The sequence below is a fragment of the Leucoraja erinacea genome, chromosome 3 (assembly GCF_028641065.1).
Source record: "Leucoraja erinacea ecotype New England chromosome 3, Leri_hhj_1, whole genome shotgun sequence".
Classification (NCBI taxonomy): domain Eukaryota; kingdom Metazoa; phylum Chordata; class Chondrichthyes; order Rajiformes; family Rajidae; genus Leucoraja; species Leucoraja erinaceus.
In genome coordinates this window covers 93,510,784-93,523,272 of record NC_073379.1, presented here as the reverse complement: position 1 = coordinate 93,523,272, position 12,489 = coordinate 93,510,784, and the positions used below count along the sequence as shown (strand labels likewise).

The 12,489-nt window shown below is 42.3% G+C and overlaps 1 protein-coding gene across 1 annotated transcript in view; it reads left to right on the top strand.

Moving 5' to 3' along the window:
• Positions 1–12,461, top strand: part of LOC129695840 (calcium/calmodulin-dependent protein kinase type IV-like) — a 108,123-nt gene extending 95,662 nt beyond the window's left edge. Inside the window, exons 9-11 of the mRNA XM_055633210.1 lie at positions 1,092–1,218; positions 1,539–1,691; positions 11,301–12,461. Of these exons, the coding sequence (XP_055489185.1) occupies positions 1,092–1,218; positions 1,539–1,691; positions 11,301–11,660 (640 nt within the window). The 3' untranslated portion in view covers positions 11,661–12,461. The remainder of the gene's footprint in view (positions 1–1,091; positions 1,219–1,538; positions 1,692–11,300) is intronic.
• The last annotated feature ends 28 nt before the right edge of the window (positions 12,462–12,489 follow it).

The window sequence follows — 12,489 nt, the reverse complement described above, 5'->3', positions numbered from 1 at the left end:
AATTGTGATGACATGAGTTCACAGCATGCGTGTTCCTGATAGAGTGAACCTTTTCACACAAAGGGTGGTGGGTATATGGAACAAGCTGACAGAAGGTAGTTGAGACAGGTACTATCATTATATTTCAAAGACATTTGGGCAGGTACATGGACATGAAAAATTTAGAGGGATATGGGTCTGAAGAAGGGTTTCGACCCAAAGCGTTGCCTATTTCGTTTGCTCCATAGATGCTGCCTCACCCGCTGAGTTTCTCCAGCATTTTTGTTTACCTGGGCCACACATAGCCTGGTGGGAATTGTCTAGATGGATTTGACCCAAATTAATACTCATAGGAGCATCGCAAGGCTGCATACTCTTCCCTCTCCTTTACTCTCTACACCAGCGACTGCACCTCCTCAGACTCCTCTGTCAAACTTCTCAAGTTTGTGGACCACACAACCCTGAGTGATCTGATCTAGGATGGGGAGGAATCTGCCTGCCGACAGGAAGTAACACAGCTGGCGTCCTGGTGCCTTTGCAACAACCTGGAGCTCAATGCTCTTAAAACGGTGGAATTAAGAGCATTCCATTAGGGAGAGCCCCCCTCCCCTCCCCCCCCCCCCCCCCCCCCCCCCACCCCCCCCCCCCCCCCACCCCCCCCCAACAACAACACACAGCAAGTAAGATCATCTCTGACCCCCTCTCACCCTGGCCACAAACTCTGAAGCACTTTCCTCTGGAAGGCAGACATAAAAAATGCTTTTTTCCACGAAAACTACTCAACAACCAAAAGTCTGTAGCCTCCTTTAGCTCTGGTATTTTGCTCTGGTATTCACATGTTTAAACTATAATGTCTTATTCTTAATGTTTTATGTTTTATTCTTAATTGTTTACTGTACGTCGTGTTATTACTTGCGAGCTGAGCACCAAGGCTAATTTCTTGTATGTGTACATACTTGGCCAATAAACATTAATTGATTCATTCATTCATTCATTCAAAAGGTGAAAATGCACATGATGGAATCTAACTGCATCAAAATACCATGGTCCCCTGATTAGTGTAGGCTTGCAATATTCAGGATAATAGTCATCTGGCTCTCTTCTTTTGACAGGTTATGTGGGTTTGAACCTTTCTACGATGAAAGGGGTGATCAACACATGTATAAGAAGATTCTTAACTGTGACTATGACTTTGTCTCCCCCTGGTGGGATGAAGTCTCACTTAATGCAAAAGATCTGGTAAGTACCAAAACAAAATACCTTTGCAGAAAACTAATGACAAACAATTTACAACACAGTTCTTGATGTATTTATTACATCTATTATTACACATTATTTTTCAAAATGATTTCAGACACTAACATATATGTCAAATGACAGAAACCAGACTGCAACAGGTGAAGGGAATTTTTCATGATAGACATTTTTAGAATTTCCTGAACTGAAAATCCCCAAAGAAAGATGGAGCTAATGAATCCAGCAGATTTTATATTTACTATAAAATTTGTATTGCATCCATTGAGGAATTTTTTCATGACACTCAAATCATTATTTTGCAGGTTAGAAAGTTGATCCTTTTGGACCCTAAGAAGCGTCTAACTACTTATCAGGCACTACTGCATCCATGGGTAACAGGAAGAGCTGCAAATTTTGTGCACATGAACAATGCACAAAGGAAACTTAAAGAATTCAATGCTCGCCGCAAACTAAAAGTAAGATTCACTAAATTCTGAAAAAATAAATTTAGTCTTTTAGTTATGTGTTATAAACTGTAAACTTTGCTGTTTTAGATTTCTTCAGATTTCTCAATGAATGTATCAAAAACAAAATTTGCTCCAGTCATGTATGCTCCTGCAATATGCAAAAAATCTAAAAACGTTCATGTACTTTTGCAATCACTTTTCAGAGTTTATCTTCAAAACTGCAAACTATTCTAGTGAGTGAGATCCTTTGTGAGGCAACAAGACTGGGTTCTTTGTGCATCAGTAAGCTTGATCTGATCTTTTAACTAAATCAAGGTTTCAAGGTCAGTTTATTGTCACATGTACCAATTAAGGTACAGTGTGACATTTGAGTTACCAAACAGCCATGCTAAGTGAAAAGCAACAACACACACAACTACATAAAAGTCACACAAAAGTTACCATAACTTCCATCACAGTGGATTCCACATTCCTCACTGTGATGGAAGGCAATAAAGTTCAATCTTCTTTGTTTTGTTCTCTCGCGGTCGGGGCAGTCGAACCATCCGCAGTCGGGGGCGATCAAAGCCCCCGCAACCGATGATCGAAGCCCCGGTTGCGGAGTTTGAAACTCCCCCGTCGGGGCGGTTGAAACTCTCTCCATGACATGAAGCTCCTCAGTCGGCCTCTTCTTACCTGAGACCGTGAGCTTAACGATGTTAAAGTCCACAGGCCCCACGGTTGGAGCTTCGATCCCCGACAAAGGGATGTTAGAGTCCTGCAGACTCCTGCTGCTTGGAGATCCCGTTGGTCTCCAGGAAAGGCCGCCAACTCCACAATGTTAGGCCGCAGTGGGGACAGAGATACGATACGGAAAAAAATCGCACCTCCGTCGAGGTAAGAGATTGAAAAAAGTTTCCCCTGACCCCCACCCCCCCACATAAACCAAACCAAAGGAACATTAAAACATAATTTTTGATACATACTAAAAATAACAAAAAAAAAGAAAGCACAGACAGACTGTTGGCGAGGCAGCAGTAATGAATAGTGCGTGAAAATACCTGGTCTAATTACCCGATAGGCTAGACTTCCACTGGAAATGTGTGCTATGTTAAAACATGTACATGTTGGCTTTTATCTGCAATTTGCACTCAATTTTACAGGTTTATGCCTTCAATGCCCCCCTGGGTTTCCCATATTCCCAATAGGAATTCCCCTCAAGGAACATTCACATGTGATTGTACATTTGGAATCCAAATACATTAAATGTAATAGATTGGTCATTCACGTTGCCCTTCCAACACTTCTGATCGGGGATTCTACAAAGACCATGCTAATTATAAAACCTAGTAAAGTTCATCTAGGCTAGCCTGTATCTATCATGAACAGCATCACTTTGTAGCATTTCACACAGGGAATTAAAAGCAATAACCAGGTTCCTGAATAATGTAATATTCTGTACCCGTCATGTCGTGCAGAAATGAAAAAACGTCCGTTAGACCTAACCTCACTTTATCGAACAGTATCAGTAATGGCCACATTTGCAGTAACTAATTGTTTAAATGTAGTGTCTACACAAAAAAAACATATTTTGCAACAATATAAGTTGCACAATGCAACAGTACAGATCTAGTTAAAACTCAATGGATGAGTTTGCAGTTGAGAACCCAGATGAGTTTATAGAATGTAGATATTCAAGGTGAAACATATTTGGGGTTGGTTGCAATGGTTACCACATTTAACCTTCCAATGTGCCAGTGACTAGTAGTGTTCCACAGTTGCCACTCTTCATGTTGAATATCAATGATTTGGATGATGGAATTGATGGCTTTGTGGACAGGTTTCCGGTTGTTATGATGATAGATGGAGGGTTAGGTCGTGTAGAGGATGCAGGGAGTCTGCATACGGACTTAGACAGATTGGGATAGTAGACAGGTGACAGGTGGAATACAGTGTAGCAAAGTGTGCGGTCATGCACATTGGTAGTAGGAATAAAGGAATAGACTATTTTCTAAATGAATTGATTCAGAAATTGGAAGTGCAAAGGGACTTTGAAGTACTGGTACAGGATTCCCAAAAGGTTAATTTGCAAGTTGAATCTGTAGTAAGGAAGGCAAATGCAATGTTAGCATTCATTTCAAGAGGACTAGAATATAAAAATAGGGATGTAATGCTGAGGCTTTATAAGGCTCTGGTCAGACTGCATTTGGAGTATGTGAGCAGTTTTGAACCACATATCTGAGGAGAGATGTGCTGGCATTGGAGAGGGTCCAGAAGATGTTTACAAGAATAATCCCAGGGATGATTGGGCTAATGATATATGATGAGCATTTGACAACTCTGGGCCTGTACTCGCTAGAGTTTGGAAGGATGAGGGGGACCACATTAAAACTTACCGAATCATGAAAGGCTTGTATAGAGTGGATGCGGAAAGAATGTTTTCACTAGTGGGAGAGTCTAGGACCAGAGAGCACAACCTCAGAATAAAAGCATGTACCTTTCAAAAGAAGATGAGGAAAAACTTTAATCAGACAGATGTATATATATGGATTTCAGCTGATTAAATGAATGAATGGTTCTTCATTTTTTCAGCTGGAGGTCTGTGACCAATGAAATTCTGCAGGGATCTGATTTGTGTGAGATATATACAAACGACTTGAATGTATAAATAGATGATTGCTGTTTGTCATCTATATCAATGATTTGGATGAGATTTGACAAAGCTAGGTGGTAATGTAAATAGAGAAGATAATTGTCAAAAATTGCAGAAGAATCCTGGAGTCATAGAATGTGGAAACAGGACCTTTGGCTCAACCTGCCCACACCAACCAACATGTTGGCTCAACTTGCTCACACCACCAACCCATCTGCATTAGTCCCACTTGCCTGTGTTTGACCCATATCCTTCTAAACCTGTCCTATCCATGTACCTGTCTAAATCTTAATCGTTGCGGTAGCCCCTGCCTCAACTACATCCTCCGGCAGTCGTCCATACACCCACCACCCTTTTTGTGAAAAGGATACTCCTCAGATTCCTATAACATCTTTCCACCTTCACCCTAAACCTATGCCCTCTGGACAAGAGACTCTGTGCTTCTACCCAATCTATTCTTCTCGTGATTTTATACATCTCTATAAGATCCTCCTCCACTCCAGGGGATAGAGTCCCAGCTTGCTCAACCTCTCCCTATAGCTCAGACCTACGAGCCCTGACACCTTTGTAAATCTTCTCTTCACTTTCTAACTTAACATCTTTCCTTTAACATGGTGCCCAGAACTGAACACAATATTCTAAATGTGTCCTCACCAATGTCTTACATAACTGCAATGTGACCTTGCAACTTCTATAGTCAAAACTCTGACTGATGAAGGCCAATGTGCCAAAAGCCATTTTGACCACCCCATCTACCCATGATGGCACCTTCAAGGAACTATGTACCCGCATTCCTAGATCCCTCTGCTCTACAACACTTCCCAGACCCCTACAATGCACTATGTAGGTCCTGTCCAGGGTAGACTTTCCAAAATGCAACACCTCGCATTAAATGCAACATCTCGTATTAAATTCCATCAACCATTCCTCAGAACACATGGTCAACCGAATAAGATCCTGTTGCAATTTTTGACAACCATATTCACTATCTGCAATACCACCAACTTTTGTATCATCTGCAAACGCTAATCATGCCATGTACATTCTCATCTGAATCATTGTTCAGTGCATTCAGAAAGAATTCAGACCCCTTCACTTTTTCCACATTTTGTTACATTACAGCCTTATTCTAAAATGGATTAATTTTTTTTTTTTTATATCGACCTACACACAATACCCCATAATAACCATATAACCATATAACAATTACAGCACGGAAACAGGCCATCTCGGACCTACAAGTCCGTGCCGAACAACTTTTTTCCCTTTAGTCCCACCTGCCTGCACTCATACCATAACCCTCCATTCCCTTCTCATCCATATGCCTATCCAATTTATTTTTAAATGATACCAATGAACCTGCCTCCACCACTTCCACTGGAAGCTCATTCCACACCGCTACCACTCTCTGAGTAAAGAAGTTCCCCCTCATATTACCCATATAACCAAATAATAAAAAAAGCTTTACTCAGTACTTTATTGAGGCACCTTTGGCAGCGATTACAGCCTCAAGTCTTCTTGGGTATGACACGACAATCTTGGCACACCTGTATTTGGGTAATTTCTCGCATTCTTCTCTGCAGATTCTCTCAAGATCTGTCAGGTTGGATGGGGAGCATCGATGCGTAGATATTTTCAGGTCCATCCAGAGATGTTCGATCGGGTTCAAGTCCGGGCTCTGGCTGGGCCACTCAACGACATTCACAGACTTGTCACAAAGCCACTCCTGCGTTGTTTTGGCTGTGTGCTTAGGGTCGTTGTCCTGTTGGAAGGTGAACCTCTGCCCCAGACTGAGGTCCAGATCGCTCTGGAGCAGGTTTTCATTCAAGAATTTCTCTGTACTTTGTTTTGGTCAACTTACCCTCGATCCTGGCTAGACTCCCAGTTCCTGCCACTGAAAAACATACCCACAGCATGATGCTGCCACCACCATGCTTCACTGTAGGTATGGTATTGGCCAGGTGATGAGCGGTGCCTGGTTTCCTCAAGACGTGACGCTTGGCATTCAGGCCAAAGAGTTTAATCTTGGTTTCTTCAGACCACAGAATTTTGTTTCACATGTCTTTTGGCAAACTTCAATCGGGCTGTCATGTGACTTTTACTGAGGAATGGTTTCCGTCTGGCCACTCTACCATAAAGGCCTGATTGGTGGAGTGCTGCAGATTTAGTTGGCCTTCTGCAAGGTTCGCTCATCTCCATAGAGGAACTCTGGAGCTCTGTCACAGTGACCATCGGGTTCTTGGTCACCTCCCTGACCAAGGCCCTTCTCCCTCGATTGCTCAGTTTAGCCGGGCAAATGGCATCAAGTTGGGAAAAGGGAAAGTACAACAGGATCTGGGGGGTCCTTGTACATCAGTCTATGAAAGTAAGCATGCAGGTACAGCAGGCAGTGAAGAAAGCAAATGGCATGTTGGCCTTTATAACAAGAGGAATCAAATATCGGAGCAAATATCGGAGCAAAGAGCAGTTGTACAGAGCCCTAATGAGACCACACCTGGAGTATTGTGTGCGGTTTTGGTCCCCTAATTTGAGAAAGGCCATTCTTGCTATTGAGGGAGTGCAGCGTAGGTTTACAAGGTTAATTCCTGGGATGGCGGGACTGTCGTATGCTGAGAGAATGGAGCAGCTGGGCTTGTACACACTGAAGTTTAGAAGGATGAGAGGGTATCTCATTGAAACATACAAGATTAAATTAAGGGCTTGGACACGTTAGAGGCAGGAAACATGTTCCCGATGTTGGGGGAGTCCAGAACCAGGGGCCACAGTTTAAGAATCAGGGGTAAGCCATTTAGAACGGAGATGAGGAAACACGTTTTCTCACAGAGAGTGGCGAGTCTGTGGAATCCTCTGCCTCAGAGGGCGGTGGAGGCAGGTTCGCTGGATGCTTTCAAGAGAGAGCTTGATAGGGCTCTTAAAAATAGCGGAGTCTGGGGATATGGGAAGAAGGCAGGAACGGGGTACTGATTGGGGATGATCAGCCTTGATCACATGGAATGGCGGTGCTGGCTCGAAGGGCCGAATGGCCTACTCCTGCACCAATTGTCTATTGTTTATTGATCCCATGCGATCAAACCTTCCAGAGCATCCTACCATGTGGAATCTCGTTGAATGCTTTGCTGAAATCCATATATATACATCTACAGCTCTGCCCTCATCAATCTTTATCGTCACATCTTCAAAAATCTAAAATCACATTTGTGAGACACGATATCCCACGTACAAAACTATCCCAGCTATCCCCAATCGGCCTTTACCCATCGAAATGCATGTATATCCTATCCCTCTGAAAAGTCTCGTCACCTCCCGTCAACACATGTTACACATTATTATTCCCAGCTCTTTCCCTGCAGACATTCTTGAAGAGAGTCACAACATTTGCCACCCTGCAGTCTTCCACCCTCGTCTGTATTTAATGACAGCTCATAAATTTCAGCCAGGGCTCCCGCAATTTTCTCTCTCGTTTCCTAATGTCCTCGGAAATATATCTGATCCGACCCGGGAGATTTGTCTACCTTCACACGCATCAGCACCTCTTTGACCGTAATACTGACTGCTCGCAAGACACTTCCATTGACTGCCCCAAGTTCCTCAGTTCTATTGACTTTCTTCACAGTAATAACAGATATATACTAATTGAGGACCTTGCCCATCTCCTGTGGCTCCAACGAGTTGACTGTTTTGATCCCACTCTCTCTACATTTACCCTTTATGCACATAAAATCTATTGGGATTATCCTTTCTGCCAGAACTATCTCCTGTCCCATTTTTGCCCTTCTGATTTCATTTTTAAGTTTGCTCCTTAGTTCCCAAAACTCCTCCAAGGATACACTTGAACCCCGCTGCCTATACGTGTCCCATGCCTCCTCCCTATTTTTGACCAATGCTTCCATTTTCCTCATCATCCAAGCTTCCTTATGTTTGCCTGCCCTGCCCTTCACTCCAACAGGGAAGTGCGTGCATGTTCAGAGCCCTTGTCAGCAAAAATTTAAAACCATTCCACTTTCCTAACATTTATTTTCCTTCAAACAACCTAGTCCAATCTACCTGAGCGAGTCCCTGTCTCATACCTTCAAAGTTGGCCTTATGACAATGTTAAATTTTAACTGATTCAATCTTGATCAGTTGGGCAGGAGGGCCAAGGAATGGTTGATGGAATCTAATATAGAAATGTGAGGAGTATCATTTTGGGAAGACTAACATGGGCAGGACCTACAGAATGAATGGCAGGCCACTTGAGAGTGCTGTAGAGACTGCATCTACTCGTAAAGTCTTAACTACCCGTTGAGTAAAGTCCAATTAAAGATAATCTGAGGATCTCCAATGAGGTATTTGGTAGGTCTGGACTGCTCACTAGTTAGTGATATGATGGTTCTGTTGCCTGTTAACAGCTGGAAATAATCTGTCCCTGAATCTGGAGGTGTATGTTTTCACACTCCTGTACCGCATGTCTGATAGAAGAGGGAGTGCGGACAGTGAGACTCGTCCTTGATTATACTAGTGGCCTTGCCGAGGCAGCGTGTGGTATGAAACTAGTGAATTAAACTAGAGGGGTGAATGAAAGGTGAATGACTTAATTTATTCTGATTTTTTTTTCCTATATTTAATAAAGGCATTGCCATTTAAGTGGTTAGTAAGCGCGTATTGGTTTTAATGGCAGTGGAGCTGAAAATTTTATTTTTATTTTCACTCTAACTATGGTTTTCTAATTTCAAAGTAGCAAGATATTTCCCAAATTTACTGTAATATAAGCTTTTAGGGAAGACCAAACTAGTGGGATCATAAATAAATAAATGGCAACACTGGAGGATCGCCGTAAGCAACGGTGATACAACGGTGATTGGCCTCATCAGCAACAACGATGAGTCGGCCTATAACCATATAACCATATAACAATTGCAGCACGGAAACAGGCCATCTCGACCCTTCTAGTCCGTGCCGAACACATAATCTCCCCTAGTCCCATATACCTGCGTTCAGACCATAACCCTCCATTCCCTTCCCATCCATATAACTATCCAATTTATTTTTAAATGATAAAAACGAACCTGCCTCCACCACCTTCACTGGAAGCTCATTCCACACAGCAACCACTCTCTGAGTAAAGAAGTTCCCCCTCATGTTACCCCTAAACTTCAGTCCCTTAATTCTCAAGTCATGTCCCCTTGTTTGAATCTTCCCTACTCTCAGTGGTAAAAGCTTTTCCACGTCAACTCTGTCTATCCCTCTCATCATTTTAAAAACCTCTATCAAGTCCCCCCTTAACCTTCTGCGCTCCAAAGAATAAAGCCCTAACTTGTTCAACCTTTCTCTGTAACTTAGTTGCTGAAACCCAGGCAACATTCTAGTAAATCTCCTCTGTACTCTCTCTATTTTGTTGACATCCTTCCTATAATTAGGCGACCAAAATTGTACACCATACTCCAGAATTGGCCTCACCAATGCCTTATACAATTTTAACATTACATCCCAACTTCTATACTCAATGCTCTGATTTATAAAGGCCAGCACACCAAAAGCTTTCTTTACCACCCTATCTACATGAGATTCCACTTTCAGGGAACTGTGCACAGTTATTCCCAGATCCCTCTGTTCACCTACATTCTTCAATTCCCTACCATTTACCACGTACGTCCTATTTTGATTTGTCCTGCCAAGATGTAGCACCTCACACTTATCAGCATTAAACTCCATCTGCCATCTTTCAGCCCACTCTTCCAACTGGCATAAATCTCTCTGTAGACTTTGAAACTCTACTTCATTACCCGCAACCCCACCTATCTTAGTATCATCTGCATACTTACTAATCCAATTTACCACACCATCATCCAGATCATTGATGTACATGACAAACAACAGTGGACCCAACACAGATCCCTGTGGCACCCCACTCGTCACTGGCCTCCAACCTGACAAACAACCATCCACCATTACTCTCTGGCATCTCCCATTCAGCCACTGTTGAATCCATCTTGCTACTCCACCATTAATACCCAACCATTGAACCTTCTTAACCAACCTTCCATGAGGAACCTTGTCAAAGGCCTTACTAAAGTCCATATACACAACATCCACTGCGTTACCCTCATCAATTTCCCGAGTAACATCTTCAAAAAATTCAAGAAGATTAGTTAAACAAGACCTATAGGGAGGAGGTCCAGCTCCTAGCAGCATGGTGTGCTGACAACAACCTGGCCCTTAACTCCAAGAAGACCAAGGAGCTCATTGTAGACTTCAGGAAGTCTAGGGGCGGCACGCACACCCTCATCCACATTAACGGGACGGAGGTGGAACGTGTTTCCAGCTTTAGGTTTCTGGGGGTCAATGACCTCTCTTGGACTCACAATACCTCTACTCTGATCAAGAAGGCTCACCAGCGTCTCTTCTTCCTGAGGAGACTGAAGAAGGTCCATCTGTCTCCTCAGATTCTGGTGAACTTCTACCGCTGCACCATCGAGAGCATCCTTACCAACTGTATCACAGTATGGTATGGCAACTGCTCTGTCTCCGACCGGAAGGCACTGCAGAGGGTGGTGAAAATTGCCCAACGCATCACTGGTTCCTCGCTCCCCTCCATTGAGTCTGTCCAAAGCAAGCGTTGACTGCGAAGTGCGCTCAGCATCGCCAAGGACTGCTCTCACCCCAACCATGGTCTGTTTACCCTCCTACCATCCGGGAGGCGCTACAGGTCTCTCCGTTGCCGGACCAGCAGGTCCAGGAACAGCTTCTTCCCTGCGGCTGTCACTCTACTAAACAACGTACCTCGGTGTCAAGGGTGAATGACATTTTGTGATAAAGGCTCAAGGGTGAATGACACTGAAATAGTTTAAGAAGCACTGCTCTAATGTCCACAGCTGGTTGCCTTGAAATTTCAATATCAATTATATTAATTGTTCAATAGCATTCTCATACTATGTCAGCTCATATTACAAGTTCAAGCTGTTCCCTTGCTGCAGCTCAGAAATTGTGTTTGGTTTTGTATTTAACAGGCTGTAGTAAAAGCTGTAGTGGCATCCAGTCGCCTTGGAAGTGCTGGTCAAATCACCATTCCGGATAGCAGTGCCAAAATCGGTAATACATCCATCGAGCAGAGTGAAACAGTACAAAATGAAAACAAGCAAGGTTCGCAAGAAGAAATTGAAGGTAATCAAAAAAACTCTGGGAGCAACAGCAAAATTGATGTAACTCCTAGTGATGTAACTCCTAGTGATGTAACTCCTGGTGATGTTAGCATTCTTGGTGATGTTAGCATTCTTGCAGTAAGTTCTGGTGATCTCAGTGCTGTCAATCTTCATGAATTTGACAAATCTGATGCCAGTGAAATGACTATTGGTGAAGTTAGTCCATAAGTTGAGCAAAAGGTTTATATCATATAAGAAATGTTACATGAACATGCTAAAGAAGCCAGCACTAAAAGAGTTGGCAGTAATGCAAAATTAATCACAGGAAATGTATTGTGAACAACATGAAACCCAACTCTTCTACATCAGCAATTTGAAATTTATGCTGTGCGTGAAGCTAATGATGTGGCTTAATTTTATGTTGTTTAATTGTGGCAGCATACTGATGTGTAAGTTCACAATATTGAAAGTTCCACTACATTTCCTTGCATGCAGCTTATTCATTAAAACAGCAGCAGAATCCTGAATGGCTTGGGCAGTGCAGAATGTGAAAAATGGAGGCTGGTTGTATTACACAGTCTCTTGGCAGTATTTCAGTCAATGTTAGCTTTAAGGTTTCAGCCTAATTTGTCTGTTTAGTTATTAACATATAAACACGAGTTGAAGTGAGTGTACTGATTTTTACATTCGGTTCTATGTTTTCTGTACTTTTATTAATAAGATTTAAAATCCATTCATTTGTCGGAGTTTTTATTCATGTTTTTGCCCTGTTCATACTCCATATCCTAAATTATTTCAGTAAAATAAGTTTAGCCATACAAACTGTAATGTTAATATGGGCAATGCGATTTTCTCATAACTTTAAGTATTGCTTCCAAAGGCTGCAATGAACACAGTCAATACACAATGAGCAAAATGCATTTAACTTTTTTTTAAATTGTTATTTATTTTAATGGATTTGCCTAAATATGATTGTTAATATTATAAAGTGTTTTTAAATGTTCAACATTTTCTAATGTATTGCTGACAAATATGTTGAAGAAATTTAAGTTGCAAC